The 22,724-nt window shown below is 38.8% G+C and overlaps 1 protein-coding gene across 2 annotated transcripts in view; it reads right to left on the minus strand.

Annotated features, from left to right (window-relative positions):
* The window catches only part of LOC124159140, a 73,409-nt gene extending 56,486 nt beyond the window's left edge, over positions 1 to 16,923 (minus strand). The window contains exon 1 of one of the 2 annotated variants that reach the window (XR_006864907.1): positions 16,712 to 16,922. Coding sequence is in view for 1 of the 2 variants with exons in the window: in XM_046534722.1 (XP_046390678.1) it covers positions 16,712 to 16,733 (22 nt within the window). In the remaining variant the exon portion in view is untranslated. Of the gene's footprint in view, positions 1 to 16,711 lie in introns of both variants that reach the window. The other variant, XM_046534722.1, reaches the window with a different exon arrangement.
* Between the last annotated feature and the right edge of the window lie 5,801 nt (positions 16,924 to 22,724).

The following is a 22,724-nucleotide window of genomic DNA, read 5'->3' on the forward strand; positions in this document are numbered from 1 at the left end:
GTTTTTTCTGCTTAATTTTTAAATGGATGGACGCTAGAAAGAACGCGAAAATGCATTTTGTAACCGCACTAACTTGCACGATTTTATGAACAGAAAATTATTTGGTTCATGCATTGGTGCATGATCTGTGGTTCATCAAAATCATACCTGTATTCTCACGTTAATTTGTGTTTTTAATACGACGTGTAATTAATCCTTAACACAATAGGGAAGTGCACTAGTGTTTCAAATGCACCAAACACATTTTTTTAATTAGAGTTCAGAATAACATAATGTCGTAAAACCACAGTTTAAATCCTAATAGTGAATACTTGATTCGAGATGACCGTCTGAAATATGGAAAAATTCAAAGGCCGCGAAAACGGGTGTCCATGTTGAATATTGGCCGTGACGTCACAAGGCAGTAGCAGAAGGCAGCTTCTACACCGTTTAGTTCTACCACTATTATTGCATAGAAAAATTACAGAATTTGAGGGTAAACGTTTTTTGCTGTCATAAAATATCTTCAGATTATATATGTGGCTGCTTCTCTTTTGAGTAAACGACTTCATCATTGCGTAATATATTAATATTCATTTACGTGTCAACTTCAAGTTTGGAAAGAGTAGTACGAATAGTACATTGAATCTTTAATAAATGCATGATGGCATTTATTTTTCACTGGGTATATTTTGGCACAATGCCGTTTATCATGCCAAAACTTTTTTTTGTAAGAACCGAGTCAAACTAATAAACCTATTTCAGACGTTTGCTGCAAGACTTATTCGTTGCGTATGTATTCACGCCGGCCGGAACGTTCGCCCTTCGCTACTAGAATCATGGGATGTTAGCCTTATTTCCGAGCTGGCTGGTTGTTGCAATGGTTCGCTGTCCAGGATGGGTTCAAGAAAAGATAATCTTGGTTGGGAGAAGGAAAATTCCAACGATTTATAAATGGTATACCAAACTTTGATGTATTTATGGTTACTGAATTTTTGAATAAGGAGGACAGGTTCAACGCTCCATAGAAATGCGAGACGTTAAGGCTAACAAGGGGAGACCGCGTACCTTGCTGCATCTTTTTCAATTAGGGCGTTAGTTAGGCTGTAATTAATTAATTTTCATGCGTTACTTTTTACAAGTTAAAATATATAAATTTAAAATATCCTCGATTTCCCAATGGGACGGTTGGGATAGTGGTAGAGTGCACGAGTCATAGGAAAGATGATACCCAAAGGACCGAGGTTCAAGTCTACGTCATGGCATTATTTTTTGTTGCCTTCATTGTGATCATACGGCGTCTAGTTTATCATTAATTATAATTGCAGCAATCATTGACATGAGACAATTTTTTTATCGTCATTATGGCGTTTAGGTATTTTAGCAGTGTCATTACAAACGCCGAGATACGATGACTACAAGGGTTGGTGTGCGCTAAAATGTTAATTTTTTCTTTGCTTATACTGACCAACGTCCACATTAAAAATGAAAACCACTCTTGCAAGAGCACATACCATTAAAGGCTCGCGGCAAGCAACAATATGCGTACAGGGATAATTAATAAGAACACAAAGCGAATATAAAATGCCATATATCTCGAACACTTGCAATTCACATTACTCCAAAGGGAGTTTACTTACTCAGTACATACCTCAGTACCTTGTACTCAGTACCTACCAGTTTACCTCAGTAGAAGTGCTAAAAGAACCATTCTGAAATATAATTTCAACTAACAAATAGGATGAAATAAAAGTTGATAACCCTGGACCGGGCGCGCTGGCGTATAAAATACGTCAATCTTTGAAAACCAAGGATTTCGACATTGTACGTACATTCTGGGCTATAATGGTCTCGTGTATTCTTACAATGTACTTTGACTGCCTATATTGCGAGTTTTCAAAGTTCGAGGTATTGTAGCTAATTTTTTAGATCAGCAAGATGAACCCGTCACCAGTGGAGTACAAATTACGCCGCGCGACCTGCCGTGTACCTTTATATCTGTATCACCTATAAATGTACTAATTTCAACAAATAAAGATTAACACTAACAAAAATCGTTTGTTATCATACATGCACATATCATGGGCAAAGTACGCATTTTGCCCGGTCGTGTAAAAAAACAGTCGCGCCATAATTCTTTAACCAAACTACTTTCAGTTTATAAATTACGTAGGTCTACGCGGAAGATGCTATATTTTGACTCAACACACTTTCTGATGTGACTGAGGTACCTATTAAGTAAATTATTATAATATAAATATCAATTTGATCTTACAATACCTTCAAATGATGTTCAAAACAGAATATCATCGATAGGTAAGAGTCAGGAGCAGCCTTGAACCATTTATTCCGTATAGCTTGTGCTTAAGGCACGGGAATGAATATCTTCTCCAGGCTTTTGTTTCGACGTCGAGATGAAATTTGGAACAAAAAATCATTTATAATTCTATTTTGAATTCATGTTTTCGGTACTAGACGACATTCTTAGGAAGCAAACTCCACCGATTCCCGGAAACTCTCGCCGCGCTAAAGAAGGCGACGGAATACAGCGATACTCCACTGGTGACTACTGCCTTGTGACGTCACATCTCAATCAAGATGGAGGCACTGTGTTTCAGCGCAACATGAAATTTTCCGACTTTCAAAACGTTTTAAAGTGCATACCCCAGATGCAGAAAATAAAAGTGACTATACTAATGTTTCTTTTTTAGGCTAAACTTTCAAATTCAGCAATAAAAAAAAATTAGTGCACTTCCCTATTCTTTTTTTGTAATTTTACCATCCATTTTTTGCCGATATGAGCAACATCGCCCTTGACTCTGTGACGTTCAACGAAAATAACTTGGGACTTTCCCGCGCGTTTGAATTGTCCCAGTCAGTTTTAGCTCTTTATTTCCAAGAAAAAGAGCAGGTAATGGTCTGAAATCGAGCAAATATTGATGCTCGAGGGAATCTCGTTGGAAATATGGTAAACGAATGGAGTTAGTTTCAACGTAAATTCAGCACTACAAATACGTTCAATCCCTTGATAATGGATTGAATATGCTGGAATCAGGTGTTCAAAGGAAAGGTTCTTGAATAGTTCGAAGTGGTTCAATAAATATATTTCCTCTCACGCCTTTTCATCTATTGATCCAGAAAAAAAATCAAATATCTGACGGTAATCATCTCTTTGATGATCTTGAATTCTCTGGTAAGAAATACTATTTGTCCCTCACGACATCGGGATAAAACTCCTGGTTTGAGGTCAATTTGCACAATTTCTAGAATACAGACCTCCTTTTCCAAAAAAATTAGGAGAACTTTTTTGAGTGAACCCATTGCAGTTCTATAAGAAACGACTGATTCTTGCACCGCGGCACTTGATGTGACGCTAAAAATGTGACTTGAAGGGACATTATCAGCGTACATGCGTCAAAAATGGCGCCGTTAATTCAACCTTAAAAAAATATTACAATTGTCCGAGGCTGAATTCACATCTCCTAGCATTTTGTTTGAATTCCGTTATTGCTTTTGTGAAAACGTGGAAAAAAAGGTGCATCTTGTAACCAAATCCTCCAAAATTCTCTGATATAACTCTTTGGCCACTTGGAAATGTTTCATTAGTTTATAGCAGTGCAAGTGGAAGAGGAAAGTGGCAAAGGAAGACCTCGGATGAGATACATGGGTAAGTCAATTATTTTCCGCAATGTAGTTTTAAAAGTTGGTAACATTTTATGTATATAATAGTTCAGTACTGCCTACGAATTTTAAATAAAATTCGTAGGCAGTATCATGTATAACGGTGACTAATTTGCAGACGATGTGTCACTTCGTCAATAGCTACTCGTCTGTAAAGAATCATTTCACGTGAACGCTCAATGTTTTCTTCATTTGTGGCGGTAAACAGTCGTCCGGCTCCTTTATCGTACGCAACACTTGTTCGACCACTTTGGAATGTTTCAATTCATTTTTAGACACTTTGTTATGGCAAAACACTGTTCCCGTACTTTACTGAAAGTCTTCGATGAATTTCGGCCCCTATACACCTTCCGTCCACAAAAAACGGATCACTGAACGTTAATCTTTTTTGGTGCAAATGGATAACGGAGCAGCCATGATAGACAGCGATAGCGAAACTAACCTAACAGCTTGAAACTTGCAAATACATAACAACAAATGAACAAAGCATGCGTCATCAACGTAAAACGACGGTACTACCAAAATAAACAAAGATATAGCTAAATTACGGATAACAATTGACTTGCCCTCGCATATGGAGAAGGTGATGAAGGATGCAGAACAGTAGAATCATTTTTACGTGCTAAAAATTATCTGATTGAGTGAAGAGCCGTGTCGACGTAATATTCGGATTATTACCTTCTGATGATGATGTATAACTTCATGCTCCCTATTTTGCACTGATAATGATCTATTTCCAGTTGATAAAATGGAGTAGCTGCGAATGACTTACGTGGTTTTGGTAAGTGTTCCTTGCTGTTTTGCCTCTTTTGTGTGTTAACTACATTTTCCTTAAGAAATGCAGTTGAGTTGTGCCTGAGGGCGTTGGGTTATGGCTGAGAGGTGTGTATTGATTTCGCCTGCCGCACCGACCAAATGGAGTTTCTTCTTGGAGATGAGGCAAAAGGGTGAGGTGCCAAAAATGAATCACATTCTGGCGACATTCAACATATGAAATATCACCTCAGTTTAGTTTTTTCTGAGCATTCATTGACTCAGTGTTGGTTTTTCGCTGGCATGACGCTATTGCTGATTTTTCACTAACCTATTATCCATTGAAATACAGGTATTCCCATAAAAATATAGAGAACAAGTTAGAGTAATAACTCATTCTCAGCTTTCGCTAAAATTTGTTTTTAAAAGCATTTTGTCGACTCATATTGTTAGTGGCTCAAAAGACTTAATTCGCATCGTAAAGTCGTAAAGGAGACTAGCAACTACAAGATCAAGGTATCTTTCCATTTCAGTGACCTATCTTGTCAATTTATGCACTGAGTTCTATGCCATTAACTGGATAAAATACAGTTATCAGATCATTTACCGTAGAAACGGAGCAAATGTTAAATAATCACTTCATTGTTGCGGGTTATATGGTGTAACAAAAAACTTATTGTTTGTCATCTTGCATTTGTCTTTAAATCACTGGGGTATCGAAAAATGGTCAAAAACTTATTGAGGTTTGAATAAGCCCATATTCATTGAGATTCAATTAGTTTTGGTTAAAAAATATGATCAATCTGACCGAATAATGTAATGTTGATTTTGCTATTTTTGTCGACATTTTTAAACTTGAGTCAAATCCTACCAAAGATATAAATCAATTACACGTATCGATCTAAATCGATTTTACAAATGGTCACTCTCACCGAAAAATATAATGGTGCTTTTTTTTTTAATTTCTAAACCTTTGGTAAACATTCTGACCAAAGATCATTAATCGATTAAGTTAAAAAGCCACACATGAAATATCAATACCGGGTATATCAAGTCGCTAAGAGAAAAAAAGTGGTGCCAAAGTGGTCAACCCATTTGATAACACCCGTTTACCGACATTCCCAAATATTCTTTCCTTCCGCAAGTTATTTTTAGTCTTCTTCCCTGAGTTCCAGGAATTTTTTTCTTCCTCGGTACACCTTCTCAGTTTCGGTTGCGGTATTATCTGACCAGTTTCATTTCAGCATTCCCCAGCTAGCGACGACGTGAGCCCTTCAGACGCGGCGCGTAGCGCTCAAGTTTTTGTTTTTTTCGACGGAACGAGTTTTTGTTTCGCGTGCCTCCCGCCATGAAGTGTCACGGGTGGCGAATCTCTCCGTGTATTCTCGGTCCAGCGCGCGCCGTCTGCGGTCGCGGAGACGGTATTCAGCAGACGGGTGAGGCAGACATGAGAGTGGGCGGGGCCCCTTGGATCGGGCCCGCAAAGACAAAGGCGGGGTAAAGCCGAAAAGACGAAATCGCGTGTGTGTCCCTAGTACCGACGGGATCTCACTCCTCCATCATGGCTCACTATCGCTTGCTGGGGGCTATGTCCCTCGAACCTTTGGTCACTCTGCCTGTTCTTACAATTTGTGTTGAACCCCATGACGCAACACCGTATCTTCCCCTGTTGTGGTGATAATAATTCACGACTTAGCAAAATTACATGATTTGGCCAAAATTGAAAGTGCTCCGATGGGTCAGGAACGCTTATAATTCAGGATATTTCAGGAGGGAATCTGCAATACTTCAAGAGTTGGTAAAGGAGACAATTTTAAGTATTTTTTGTCCATAAGCAAGGGATCGCAAACCGTTATTTACTGAGCCATGGCGACGCAAAAATTTTTTTTTAATTTAATTTGCAGTTTCCATGAAAGCGGTGTTTCTTAGGTATCGTGCCTTTTCGGCATTTTATTTTATACTCTTGATTATTCAGGACATTGAATGATTTAGATTGGACAAAATTGCGCGATTATACCTGTCTGAAAGAATCTCACATGGTTGAGATGCGTATTGTTAAAAGTCACTCAAATCTCTTGTTTAATTAAGCTCGAAGATAGCAAAGTGTATTTTTAAAATGTATGCGTTGTTATAACTTTGTAACTAAGGAGTGCGACTCCATGTTTATGGCCCAAAAATGCTTAAAATAGTCTCCCCTACCAACTCCTGAAGTATTGCATATTCCTCCTCAAACAACCTCTATACAAGAGGGATTTTCGGCTTCTCCGCATGCGAGCAAGATTGAAATGGTAGAATCCGAGATCACGCAATGGATCTGATTGGCTGACGACGATACCATATCCTTTCATTTATTTAGTACGATTGGAAACTTTATGTTTTTACTCACTTCGATTTGGAAGAAATATTTTAGGAGTAATTTCCATTTTGCTATAAAATACAATTAAAATATTTTTTACCCATTTCGTATTAAATTACGTATTCCTCCGGTAAATATTAGGCCGAGGAACCCTAAAATAATATCGGTGCAGTGGTGGTAAATGGATTGGTGCGAGATTTTGGTTAAGGTTTATAGGTATCACGAAATGAATGTTTCATGTAAAGTCATATCACGTTATTTACATGAAAATCCCACTCATACCCTCTCAAATTAGCTGGTGTAAGTCTTAAATTCAAAATATAACAATTTAATTACTCACATTTAATGTTCGCTAATTTTAATTTTTAAACTCTATGGATTTCATCTATGAAGACAAAACATTTTCATAATCAATATTCGCGAAAATCGGTCGTTTTGAATCGTGTAGTCGCATACTTACTTCCTTATATGCATAAATTATTTTGATACAGACTCTCCTTCTCGTCAAAAAACTGCGAATTGATTCACAACAAATATTTTGCCTATCTCTTATCGCATTAATTATTCCTCCGGTAATTATTCGACTAAGGACCGCTAAAATTATTTCGGGACAGTGGTGGTAAGAGGATTGGCGCGAGTTTTTAGTTGCGTAACGTCGTGTGTTTTATAGTACTACGATCAGAATCGTTTGACACGCCTTGACCTACATACGCCCAGACGACTCTTTATGTGGGCATCTCTCTTCAACGAGTTTCTCTCCATCTATCTCTCCGTCTTCTAAGGAGGAAGAGATTCGTGGAAAACACTCCGCGGCAAGATCGATCGACAAGGAACCCCTTACCTCCACCCACCACACCCTATCTCATTCCCGTACACTCGAAGGGTACTCCCTCCAACCCTCACCGACTGACTACTTCAACGCAGAAACGAAACGCAAAATGAAGGGGTGCTTGATAGAACTCCTCTGTCAGAAATTGTCCTTCTTGCCTTGCAACGACATTGCTTACAGATTCAATGAAAAGAGGGATAGCAATTTTTTTCAAACATTTATTTAATAATGTGACTTATTTAATAAAGTGTTTCGACCGTCAGGTCAATTTCAAGTACAGCGTGAAATTGTTGAAACCAGTAGCTATATTTATACAGTTCGCCCGAGGAAGGGGGAGGTTGAGGAAGGGGGTGAGGGTAGATGCGTCATTGGGTAGTGCAATTAGGAAATGGGATGGCAAAGAGTGGGGAGTGGCCCACGAATATTTTTTCTTGATCAAAGAAATGCATGCATCTTGAACAATTTCCTACTTTTTAAGCGTGTCCAGTTTCTTCCCTTTTTCTCCACGTTGGGATCTACGGGTCAACATCGCAAGAATGTTTCTCTTCGAGGAGATGTTTCGCCACGAGAGATGTGGTGTATCCTTCTTCCAAGGGGACTGCATAGAGGAGGCCCAATTCCATCTCATAGAAGGCTGATTTCTGTTTCCGCTTCGTTCGCATTTTAATCGGCTTTCAAAAATATCCGCGGCGAGGTGATAAGTGCTATGCGATCCACTTTTTTCCAATATTTTGCAGTAAAATGTTTTTAATTGCGAGGAACAGCATTGAAAATTTATAAATTTTATAGATCACATCATCATGTATATAAATTTTGGTATAACACCCCTAATTACACCTTATTTCCTCGTGAAACCCGGATCAATTTGTCCGTCAACGACACGAGTGGCGACTTTTGCTAACCCATATGAAAGCGCGGTTGGTGACAACACATTTAGAGGCCGACTTGAGGATCCTCTTTTGTAATTTTCGTGCCTTTTTCCCAGAATTTTCTGTGTTCCTTCATCCGGGTGGTAAAGTTCCGGCCTATTGGACCGATGTACATTTTCTCGCAATCCTTCCATTTTATTTTTATGTACGCCAGTCTGTTGAAAGGGATGAATCTTAAGGTGCGTTTACATTATGTAACATGTATCATAAACAAGTTACATATAACATGTTTTACGAAAAAGTTGCAAATCCGTGTAACAAGTTACATGTAACATTTTGTTACAAACCAAAATTCATGTTTTATAACAAGTTTTTGGTTTCCCGCACGAAGTGGGAAAATGTGTAACATGTTACAGAAAAGAGGTGAGGCGCATGGTGGGGATAGTCAGTTGACGGATGGGCTGCGACAGAATCTGAAACATGTTACTTGTGCATATTTGGCATCGCTAGACTCTTGTTATAAAACATATGTTACAAGTACCTTGTTACATGTAACACGTTTATATAACATGTTACTAAGTGTAAACGCACCTTTATGTTTCGTATACCAAAGTAGCTTTTCTAAGGTCACTCCGTAAAGGTACAACAGTAATACTCTATAGTACTAACGAATTATTACTTTGTGTATTCTCTCTCTTCTTCAATTCCTGCTCTTCCCTGTATTGTTGTATAGCCTTAAAATGACGTTGTATTATCGTAACCGGTAGGCTTAAAATTGTGCGATGAGAACCGCAAGTTGGCTGCTATTAGCAGTAACTCAAAGAAAAGTGCAAGCATAAGTTTGCTCTAGTGTTTCTATGCGAAGGATTCTTGAGTAATGATGTGGGATTAATTTCTATCGACAGGAAGGAAGTAGTTTGCACGAATAGCGTCTCGCTTCGATTGCTCCGAGAACATATGTCGCTCTATTCGCTTGGTCGCCTACCCTTCTGCAATCCTTTACGCATCGCTGAAAAGCGTACGAACATACCAATGCCGCGATTCCAAACACGTTCATTCCAAAGTGTTTCATTTTGTGTATGGGTCTGTTACCACGTGCACGAAAGTAGGGAAGCTACATTCTCAAATGTTATCCGAACTCACTCCCTCAATGTTTCAATCGCTGTTTGGATGGGTGAATGACGGCATTGCCATCAAGTAAATATTACTAGGTTACTGTTGAGAACACTCTATCTTAATCCGTATTAGCTTGAATTCTCTACATTCAGGCTAGCTCCTTCATTTCGGTCAACTGTGTCCATTTTGGAATTTCTGACAATCACAAAATCTTTTACTGATTGTTTTTCCTTTTTTATTCACCAGAATGCGCGTTTGATTTGGGCGTTGAATAGAGCCTGAAAAGATAAAACTGAGCTATGTAATAGCTTACGCATTATTGCATCGGTTTTTAAAATTCATCGCTCAAATGATGAAATTTTCACCATGCATCAGCTTGAGTACCGAATTGAAGTCGTGTAAAATAGCCTCTTAAAATGATGTGCTCCGTCGTTTTCAACTTCTACCACTTTGCAATAGATTTTAGCGGAAAACAGTTAGACATGTCGAGTACAATCGGTAAACATCCAAATGTGACAAAATTTTTGAATTTTCATTCGGGTGTCACGCCTAGAATTATTCAACGCCCGCGCCTCCTACAAAACCGCGGTTGCGAACAACGAGTTTCTTTCTGAGCAAACTTGGGGAAGCGGATGTGAAAAATTATACATATTCATGAGATTTTAAGTCTTTTAAAGTAAATGCACACGGGGCGGGGTATATTCCCTCAAGCGACTGATATGTTTCCTCCTGAAATATATAGTGTACTAATTAGAAGAGCATTGTACGTTTTTTCACCAGCCTTTATTGTCGTTTAGAAAAAACAAGCAAGGATTTTTTTATTTGTTAAGTACTAGTAAAAATGAGTGAAGATATTAATTTTCTGAAATATTTAAGCGCATTAGCTATCATCGTGGAATTATACTAGCCTTTAAGATACACCACCATGATTGTTTTGTTGTCATTATGAAAATTTCTCTATAGTTAAGCTTATTAAAGTCAATGGGCATCATTCTTTTTTTTCATTTTTTACTATAGTAGTTATTTTTTATTATCGTTGAATACGTACAAAATCTTTGCATCTTGCTCCATCTTTCATCTTATTATTCGCATTTGGCTATAAATGAAGAATTCTCGATGTTAAGTCCAAATTTTTACAATTTTTGAAAACCTAATTTGCTTCAGCCGCTTGGACACGAAAATATTCCGCACGCGTAGAATTTATTGCAATTGAAGACTTTGAGTCCGGATTTAAAATCTGAGACATCGTACAAATTGAAGATTAAAGTAACATCCAACTACACCAGCGACCTCTTTAATATTTGTCGATTCGATTTGAATGCACGAAAACATACCTTTGTTTTGAATATGACTAAGGATAATAAGTCCGAACAAAAAACAGTCACGATATCCAAAAGTATGATTGGAATAAGAGAGAAAGCTTAAGAGATTCGGCGGTCAAATCGAAGTGACGCAGTTCTTTCGTTGGAAGAGGAAGCGGGCCCGTGGATACAGGTGCCGCGACACATGCAACCGTTCAAATTACCGACACACAGCATTTAAATCAAGGAGCTCTTCACGAGGAGATTAGAGAAGTATTCACCTTTTTCTTAAGAAATAAAGTTGATAAAGCAAGAATTATATAATTATCTTTATAATTTTTGGTATATCGCAACTCAGCCGCGTGTGAAGCGGTGGAATTCACTTGTCAGTGGTCTTGTGTTGGGATCAACCTCAAGAGATTTTGCTAGAACCGCGATAACTCGGGTAGAAATCGATGATGTATGACATAGATGTAAATTTTAAAGGAAATCAACTGGAAAACGGGGAATACATTACTTAAATATCGCGGTAACAGACTGGATACACGCAGCGACAGACTTAAATTACTTATGCATCGCAGTCCACGTAAGTGGTCGTGGTTTATTAATGTTTTACGAGGCATTTGGCGTAAACACGAGGATAATTTTCATTATTTTTTCGCATAATAAATATAATTGCTTTGACACAGCTGAGAACTTGGAGTCAGTCCATATAAATAGGTCTTTGCCTGCGGACGAAGAAGTCGATTCCCTCGAGACAGCTTGTTTATGAAACGAGAAAGAAACAAGATGAATGTAGAAACTAATCGATTACCCTTATGTAATTTTTATTCGTCTTAGTTAAGTTTCTATTTTCACCATCAGTTTGTGTCCAATATAAGTGAGATATCGAGAATTTCAGATGTCATTTGATTGAGAAATTTAGTGTTGTGATATTCTCGCCCATAAAATTCCGATTCGTCGTTGATCACAAGTTCTTACGAAAAAATGGTATATGATAGAGTATGTTGATCTTATATCATTAAAATATTATCTACTGTAGAAGCCAAAAATTCCGGCTATACATCACTCTGAAGATGACGTTATTTCATTGAAACCCGTGTAGGATGAAAATTCATTTCGTGTAAAACTGCATATCATTGTTATTTTAGTACAATATATTAGATGAAATAGGAAGAAAAAATGCAACGTTGTACAACCTACACCTTAAATATCGGGCTCCTGAGGAAAAGACGCTGCCCTGGATTCGAAGTAGAGACCCTTCAGATCTCAGACCTACCCACAAGGCCACCGCGCCACCCATTCATTTTCATTAGCGCTCGCTAAATGAGAAAATTGGCCCCTGGTTGTTCGTGGTAACTCCCACATCGCGGAGTGTAGAAGCGAACGCCTCGCCCCCGTCCACAACAATGGCTTGGTTACGTTGTGAGGGACACGCCCGAGGGGGTCGGTCGCCCGAGTCCAAGGTCTATGTGTAACAGCCACGCTTGTTCCTCGATGGTTTTTTGGCACGAATATTACATTAGAGGATTCTCAACTCCGCCGCTATAATCGTTGTCACTCCGTGCGTATTAAAATCAGATTTCAAAATTGCCACTCGCGGCTTTACCAGACATCGATGTCCACTTTTTAAGAGGAAATGCACGGCAGTAATACGTAATGGAACTAATAAATCATATAAACCACACGTTTAACGCATGCGAGACGATTTTCAACTAAAAATGACCACTTCTACTACGGTTATTGGCGAAAGTCACACTGAATGAGATACGATACGTCTTCGCGAGAAAAAGATACCGAAAAACGGCAAATGATATAACAGAGTTCCCTTGGATTTTTTGACATCGGCATTGTGATGGCATAAAGCAGCGGTTCCCAACCGATGGTTCGCGTGCCCCTTGGTCATCAGTAATGGCGGACGCCAAGAACCATGTATATCTTAACCAGGAAGTATGCATGCATATTACACGGGATATTTAAAATAAAATTTCTATTTATACAATTATTTATAACTAAAAGTGCCACCTACCCGTAGTGAAATTACGTAAAAAAATGTGCACGTTACATTTTTGTGGGGACAATAGTAGTTATATGCAAATAGGGGCCCGGGAGGAAAAAATGGTTGGGCAGTGGCTCTAGTATGACATCTCGCCAATAATATCTACTCTTTCCCTTGGACCGAAATGGCCCATTGAATCACCTGATTCACCTTCCCTCGATGTAGCCCCACCTTGCACCTCTTATAGTTGTCGCTTTTCTCCAAAACTCTTCCCTCTGTTGATAACTTACCCATACCCCTTCCCAGGCACGTGACCCCTCACCCCTCCGCGCCCCCTGGATGAAGCCAAGGGAGGACCCGACCGTGGCGACGCAGCATATGCGCGGGAGTTGCGTACTACGAGGGCAACGCCTACTTGTGCGTCGCACGCGAGATCGCGCCCATACAATACGACACACTTTGGGCTGAAATCGAAAAAGGCTGGAAAAACCCTCAAAAATAGTTTTTCATGCTAGTTGAAACTTTGCACAGTTTTTTCTAAACATTAGTGCAACTTTGGACGCATACAGTTTTTTGCAGGTTACTTTTATAATAACAAAATAAATGGCCTCAAATTTGAACAAATTTCCCAAAAATTACCCACTTTGAATTTATTTTGGAATTCAGCATGCTAAAACTAATGGCACACCTTGCGTAGTAATTCGATAGTAACAAAAATTCACAATGTCATTACACGTTTTGTTATTGTTAATTCTCATCAACTTTCACGAATTAGTTGTTGTATTTGTGACCGATATTAGCGTCGTCAGGGAGTAAATGTTGTCCACAGTCAAACTGACGCGGAAGTAAACCCGATAAAAATGCATGGATAAAATCATTACCGCGGAAAACTTCGTTATAATATTTTCGGAAACGTTCTGATGAGAAAATCAGCGAGGCGCAACATCAGTAACGTTTTCGCTGGGAATTCCCCCCTACAAAGGGTATCCTCTGGCAACCAAGCACTGCGCGTATACACGTCGGGAGAGATGCCGAGTTGAGAGAAGTGTCCAGTGAAGCGTGACTTTTGCCGACGCTGCAGAAAAGGAAGCGCATTCCTTCGCAATGACTGTGACTCGTGGAAGACACGGTGAAACAATGAAGTACGTATTACGAAGAAGATGGGCACCTACGTTACACCCGATAGTTTTTGATCGATAATTGAGGACAGACGTTATATACAGGGTGTTTCAGGAGGAATCTGCAATACTTCAGGATGTGGTAGGGGAGACAACTTTAAACATTTCTTTGTCCATAAGCATGGGGTCGCAACTCCTTATTCACTGAGCTATGGAAACGCAAAATGGTTTTGTATCCACTTAATAGCTACCATGAAAACTGTTTTTCTCGGGCGTCCAGGGTTTTCGAAATTTGATCTAATACTTAGAATTTTGAAGGATAGTAAATAATTAAATTTGGGCGAAGAAAGTACGATTATAATTGCCTGAAACATTAATCATTGAGCTTAATTGAATGATGTTTTCAACGCGAACAGTGGCATAACTAGGAATATGCCTTGGGGGAGGGGAATGGGATGGCGACCCCCCCCCCCCCCCGCAGGCAAAATCTGGTGAAATTTTTGAAAAATTACATGCCCTGAAATACATTTTACGCCATTTTGGCACCAAAAACTAAATTTTAAGCATATTCAGTTACTATAGGTAACTAGTCAATAGTTTCAAATATCTTTTTATTTCTCTGAGGCTTCTGGGGGGATCTGTCCCCTCATCCCCCCATAGTTTACGCCACTGCTACAGAATATTAACTATGCGATAGCGCAATCATATCCACTTTGAACCTACGATATTAATTGTTTCAGACAATTTTAATCGCACAATTTGGTCCAAACTTAATTATAAGTCCTTAAAAAACTGATTATTAAATAAAATTAATACTTAGTACTCTTGAATAAAATTGGATATTAAGTAATCGAAGAGGATGTAAATAAATGGAAAAAAAATAAATAAAAAGGTAAGCGACAGCTAAATGACAGTCACGGAATTACCTCTGAGCGCCGACAGTGGTGACAAATTATCGAAGCGGTCGCAGAGAAATATGCGAACGATGCGAACCATTAATAATTTCTCCTGGAAGGAGGCATGTGGTTCGTATTTGCGTTAGGGAGCCATCGCGACTGTATCAATGTGGAATGGCCAGAACTGGTTTCTTCGTGGTTCTGCCAGAATTGCGTCGTAAGTAAAGATCGTTACGAGCTCCGCCCCTTCCCCCTGCGGATATATCCTACCCATTGGCGTAGCTACGGTGAGGATCTAGGGAAGCTTTTCATCGCAAAAATCTTTATATTTTTATTATTCTCCCTAATAATAACACATATACGAGTATTTCTCAAGTAAAAACTTATATAGACGAAACATCGTGAATAAACATGAAAATCATTGCCAAAAACTTTTGTGGCATGTCCTCATTTGTTCTTATAAACTTCATTGAGCCAAAAAATTATACTCTCTATAAGATAACCGCTGCTTGGGCTCACCATTATACTTAGTACTCATCATCACCTCGACGATCTCAATTTTTTTTACGTGCCAATATAGGGAAGCGTATGCACCGCCTCAAATTTGAGAAATGTGACATCAAGAAGCATTAACTGGGCAACATGCCAATTTTATGACACGATCGAGAACTATGACTTGACAATCGCAACAACTTTGATAAAATTGAGGGGTGATATAATAAATTGTACAATTAGCCCTTTCATATGACACTGCAGGGTTAACCGCGAAGCTGTCAAACTGCAGCTCGCTCAATTTCGCCCTAACGAAGTCCTGATTACACGATGCATGAACATGTACGAGTTGATGTCTGATTACATGAACGATTTTTGTGGAACGGAACGGAACATACATGAATCAAATTAAAACAGGTTCTATTTCATGTTCGTGTCTTCGCATTAGTTGGGTGGTTACACGGAGCATTTTGGCGTTCACTCTCGCTTTCATGTATTCAGAAACTTTAACTTATACGAGATTTTTGATAAGGAGAAAAACGAGTAATTTGATGACGGAATAGGTAATTGGCGAACGGTTTGGAAGTATTCTTGGAATATTTTTTATATGTACTGAACATTAACTTCTCAAAATACCAAGGAGCAATCAATTTCACAACAAATAAAACTAGTGTACTTCACTAAACAAGGAAAAAAAACCGATCAGCATCCTCGCTCCTGGTAAGGCAGTAAAATGCAATGATATCTATCATAAGGGCTTGAAAAAATCACCACTAATAATCAACGTTGCCCGTGTGACAACAACCTTAACACCGTGACGCCACCACTAACGCACCGACATCGGCACAAACAGCATGATATCACAGATGAACACAGTAACAAAACCAAAAAAGACGTGACGTCACCCACTAACGAGCATGACTTCGTAGTCCAATCGCGAAAAAAATGGTGGACATTGTAAATGCGTCTCCTCGTAAGTTATTTTCAACTTCTATTGAGAAACTGCTCATAATATCACCGATGAACATAGTAACATAACCGCGACGACGTGACGTCATCCACTAACAAGCATGAATCCCTGGCACCCTCGCGAAAAATTAGTGGAACATTATAAATGCATCTCCTAGCACGATTTTTTAAAAACTGTTATTGAGAGGCTACTCATGTTATCACTGATGAGCATTGTAACACAACCACGACCGACTAGACGTCACCCACTTACAAGCATGACACCCTGGTCCCATCGCGAAAAAATAGTGGAACATAATGAACGCATCTCCTTGCACGATTTTTTAAAAAACTGTTATTAAGAGACTACTCACCTCCGCCGAATCCTCCGAACATGTTTGGCTCTCTCCGTTAACCTTTGATCACCGCTTGCAGCTAATTATCCCGCACCCTTGACACCGCGAAGGGTATGGCAGTTGTAGAGGTAGAAGTGTAGTGGAGATGGACGGAGAGCGAAAGGAAGGTAGCGATAACACGTCCCGCAGTGCACCAAACGCGACTTGCCTCTGACTTCGTAGTGCGTGCTCCGTAGGGCTAGCGTCGTTTCTCTCTCCTCATTTCCCCCTCAAAACACTTCCCCTCCAGTCGCCCCGCACCACTCTATGCACCAAATCCCCCGCGTCCCCCACCTCCTACTTCCCCCTCCCTCCTCTGATTACCCCACCTTCTTTTTCCCCTCATTCGGTCCTATACGCGATGCTCCTCGCGAAGGACGGGCCCTTCTTCGCGCATGCGCGGTTCGCTGCCTCTCCGCGTGATACGAATAATGAATGCAGAGAATATTTTTGTTGGAGTCCCAATTTTGCATTTAGGATGTATACGCCGCTGAAGTACCTACTATTTTCAACATTTAGAATTAACAAGTTCAACCGATTCAGGCTTGATATTGTGGAATTTCGACGTATTGAGATAAAAGGTAGTTGCACTATTCCGCAATTATTTAATGCGTACGACACGTTAAAATTGAGGGGTGATACAATAAATTGTACAATTATGCCTATTATGAAGGTATTGTAGAGTTACCCGCGAAGTTGTGTCACTGCAGGTCGCTCGATTTCGCCTTGAAGGATTGTTTACACGATACATTATCACCTGGTACGAGAGAGCCAGCATCTGGTATGAGACTGGTCTCGTACTGTCTCTGTGAGCAGAAACGCATCGCACGCATTAATAACTGTGGAAAATTTCAACTGCCTTTTATTTAATTGTTTAGAATTAATCTTCGCATGCGATTAGATATTGGCCTGGTGGTAATCTTTTGGATGTAAAAAGTGTACATGCAAATGATTTTCGGTGTAAAATTGAAGGGAAAAGTATCAAAAAATCTTGGGTATGTGTCAAAATATATCTTCTATTATAATTTAATGCATAAGCAATGTAATCCCGATTGAATGGAGGTGATATTTGTTTTATATTACCTAGCTGAGGCGAACCCAGCCATTTTAAGTACCAAATTCTTCATCTATAGTTTTCATAGATTGCGAAGCATATATTTTAATCAGGTATTCTTACGCCATTCCCGCATCAATAAATTTTCATCAATCCTATATGAGCGGATTGATAATTTATTGGGATCATGTCACAGAACATTACAGTGAAGATATTTACGTGTGAGTCAAGGGACGTCTGCTCTATCATTAAACCTTTATCTGTATGATCTTAGGTTTTCCCGGCGTATCAGAAACGTCGGGAGAAATGGAGAACATCAACCGGTGGAAACCCCGAGAAACTTCTAAACCTTTATCTCTTTGTAAGAAGTGGTCTTTTCCGAATATTTTTAATTAGATAGTTATATTTAGTGATATTTCTGCTGAAAAATATTATAAATACTGGCCTAAATATCTGAAAAAGTGTACAAAAAATAGCAGTGACTGTAAATAGCCTTTTGCTAGTAAAATCTTCTCAGGTTTTCCACCGGGTGAGTTGTTTGTAGGCCGACGTTTTGTTATCTACCTATGCCGTCGTCCTCTGGGCATTGGCAGACGGCAGAAATTGGGACGATGGTATATGTAGCTATCGAAACGACGGCCTACAAACAATTCACCAGGTGGAAAACCCGAGACAAGATTTCACCTGTAACATACGCCGGGAAAGAACTGAAGCGTATATTAGCCATTTGCTTTTCACCAGCATCGCCTAATCAGTAGCAAACACCGTCTTCCATACTGCTGTTCTTTCCTCTCACAGTTCACGTAGTTTTCTGGATTCTCAAATAATCAACCTCACACACTCTTTCCCTTGATGTGCGGTAATTTGGCTCAAGTGCGCGTAGTTATGGCAAAGTATGTATCATGGTACCGCCACTGGATATCCGCCAACTACAGACAAGGTGACTGAGAGTGCATTGTCCTCAGTACTAAGGGCTCAGGGTCTGAAACGTACTTCCGGTTAACTGATTACGTGACAAAGCGATTCTATTTGTAAGCCACAGGTGTTATCTTAATCATCAATTTAAAAATTTCAAGTTAATTTGGTCAGTTTTTATATCCCCACCTGACTGTACTAGTCGGAACTAATTATCTGAAAAGGTAGACAAACAATAGCAGTGACTGTTGGTGCGAAGGCTTCCGCGGTGCGCTGGCAATGTAGACTGCATTTTCCGGGTTTCACCGCGTCGTGGTTGCGTTGGTGACAACAGTTTCGACCTGAAGACGCCTGCTGAAATGCAGGAGAAACTGTTGTCACCAACGCAACCACGACGCGGTGAAACCCGGAAAATGCAGCCTACATCAATAGCAGTCACTGTAATTAGCCATTTGTTGGTTAACTCTTCTCGGGTTTTCTACAGTGTGAGTTCTTTGTAGGCCGACGTTTCGTTAGCTACCTCTGCCGATGTACTTCCGGTTAACTGATTACGTGACAAAGAGATTCTATTTGTAAGCCACAGGTGTTATCTTAAAAAATTAATTTAAAAATTAAAATCAAATTAAAAATTTCAAGTTGGTCAGTTTTATTTTTCTATCTGTAGGTACTAGTCGGAATTGAGGCCCTGCTTGTTTTATCCGAATATTTTTCAAATTCAATCGCGCTTTCTTCCCTTATTCATCGCAAAACATATTTTAACATTTTAGGCAATTGAAAAGTCATTACAATAATAAATAAAGCGTGGGTCCTTGAGCGAAACCCTTAAGTTGTATTAATTTCTATTTTCTTTCTTATTTTTTATCGTAGCACATATGTTGTAACCTTAGCTCTTCAGAATGCCTACTCATCTCAAACCAAAATTAAAAGTGATGTCATTGCAAAGAAACTTGAAATTATCTCTCATTAGGTGAGTAGTCTCTTAATTACAGTTGAAAAAACCTGAAAGGAGACGCATTTATAACGTTACACTATTTTTCTTGATGTGACCAGGGAGTCATGCTTTGAAGTGGGTGACGTCACGTCGGTCGTGGTCGAGTTAATAACTGCATCGGTGATATCATGCAGATAATTTATTTGAACATTTGGAAAACAGAGTCTCATATGAATTGAAATGGTAGTACGCTTTGAGTGGGGTAAGTCAGGATGAAATTCTAATATTCAATTGTAACTGATTGATCTCAAGAAATAAATAAATATTATTACGCCGTCCCATTTTCAAGGATCAATACATGATAGAGATAATAAATTAGAAATGAAGATATAAATTTATTAGCCTGCAGAGACTTAGGTATTTTTATTGAAAATAGAGTCGTAAATATGTGGCATATTAATTAATTTGTGGATTAATATGTGGATAATGGGATATATCCTCGCAATTTTTCATGTTTATTTATTTTATAATCGCCATAAAACATCAATAATATTATATAAAATATATCATTGGTATTTTCTGCATTGATATGTGATGGCTGATAATGAGTGATCGATTTTTGTGAGTAAAATTAACTTATTATCTTCCTTTTCTTACATTTTTGTATTATTTTCTATGTGTCTTGGCTGTATTTCAAATCACTCGTCTCAACTGAATAATTAGTATCCCGTGAAGCATAGCTATATTATGTTGTAATTTATTGTATGTTTCAAAGACATGCTGTCCTTGAAAAATGAATTTGTATTCAATTAATAAAATTATAAGCATCGTATGCATACGCCCAAGGACCACTAAATTGTACAAAGATTTGTGCACGCAAGCGGAAATGGAGAAATGGCAAAACTTCCCTAACCCGACGTAAATTCCAGGCCACGCTTCCAGCCCTCTGCACCCACCCCTGCATTGGGTTCGATACTCAAGCTTGTCGCGTAGCGTAGACTTTTTTCTCTCCCATTTCCTAGCTCTGTATTCTGCGCACCTTTGCGACCTTTTGAGGAGACGTCGCGATTGGCTGCCACTTCAGCTTCTCACTAAAGGCATAGATAAGTAAGTTTGTATTGATAAAAATCTGGATAATTTGCACATCATTTTTAGGCTTTGGTGGGTTCACTAGCGACTATATATTAACTAATTTTCTTACAAATGAACGTGAAAGAGTGCCTGAAAATTTAAAACTATAGTTACTGGAATAGCAATATTTCCCATTGAAGACCAGTAAATGACCATTTAATGAGAAGCTTATTGACTTCGGTTTAAGAATTTTAAGAATATTCCATGCCTCTGGGTCATAAAGAATATCAATGATTAATTTGTATCACAATGGCCATATTAGCATAATTCATCAAATCCAATCAATGATACGTGGTACAGACTCTGTGAAATTTGGTATTGACCCATGAATCTTAAACTCTGCCAACATTAATTAACTATTTAAAAATTAAAATAAACACCCTCACCGTGAGATGGAATTTAACAGCTTTAATGATTTTTATTTTCACTAAAATCATCATAAAAATCTATGGATATTTATATGAGAGGAATAAACCAAAGTGAATGAATGCCATTTCTAATCCTAAGTTACGTTTCATGAATTCTTTATAATCCCACCTAAAATGCCTTACATTTCTCAGGATCCAGAAGTAAAGAGGCTAATGGCCATTATTTCTTTTCCATTTTCAACAGCAATTTGTTATCTGCGGTTTTCAATATATATTTCTTTTCTCTTGCCATTAGTACCAATTTTTCCTGTTTAGGTTCAGAAAGTTGCTTCCTTAAAAAGTACAACTGAAGTTCATGAAAAATGACGCCAAGTATAAAAATTGAAGAAACCGTCATTTATTCTCGATTGGTATACGAGACAAGATTTTCTGAACATACAGAATTTTCAAAAATCTTCAGGTGGTTCGTGCTTCTCTCCAACGAACTGTAATTTTTGGTCCACCTTGAAATTGAAAACAAAATTACATCGATTCTGGGGCCGTATTCTGTATTTCGTCGGTATGGCACCGATCGGTTTCCCTTTCAAGCCCACCGACTGGACTTCATTCCTCATATTTATTAACCAATATTTTATATTTATGTCAAGGTAATCAATAGATGATGACACAGTGAATTATAGTGGCCTTTTCGAAGGGGGAGAAATAGATAGCATTGCGGCAAACCTCATTGTTTACTCGGTGATGAGGTGAAAACAAAATGAAACGTACAATGCGCACCGGGGAATTCATGAAACCCACTTGTCGGTGGCCGTACCGACAACTTTTTGGTGTCGGTACGGCTACCGACGATCTGCCGTTTTCACGTCGGTGCCGCACCGATCGGGTTCGTACAGAATCGCACGGCTGTTTGCCGGGAGTCGGTGTGACGTCCCACCCGACGAATCGGTGCCGCAACGATCGGTTTGGAGATGCAGAATACGGCCCCTGGGTAGAGATAAGCACTTATTTTGTGTCATTATGGTCGTTGTGGTGTGAAGAATGACTTATGGATTTATTCCATAGGTTTAAGAGTTGGTGTGAAATAGTAATATTGTTGCGTATGGTTGCGTACTATCATTTTCTATATAACATTCTTACATTGCATTACATCACACATACCTTCAACTACAGGGCGTTTCAGGAGGAGTTAGGGTAGACAATTTTAGGCATTTTTTCACATTTATCACGTTTTATTTTATACCCAGAATTTTAATGTCGTTAAATTACTAAGCCTGAACGAAAATGTGCGACAAAAATCGTCTGAAACAATTAATCTCAAAATGAGAGAGATTGCACAATCATATTGTCGATAATCGCTCATAGCTCTCGTTTAATTAATCTCAAAGACTAATTGTTTCAGACAATATAATTCCACATTTTCGTCCAACCTTATTATTGAACCAGGGTATAAAATATAATGTCGAAAAGGCTTGATATCCAAGAAAAACCGTTTTCACGGTAACCGCAAGGTGTAACCAATAAAAGCTTACGTTGCCACAGTTGCAACCCCATGTTTATGGACAAAAAATGTTTAAAATTTTCTCCTATTCCATT

Source organism: Ischnura elegans, chromosome 5 (assembly GCF_921293095.1).
Source record: "Ischnura elegans chromosome 5, ioIscEleg1.1, whole genome shotgun sequence".
NCBI lineage: Eukaryota > Metazoa > Arthropoda > Insecta > Odonata > Coenagrionidae > Ischnura > Ischnura elegans.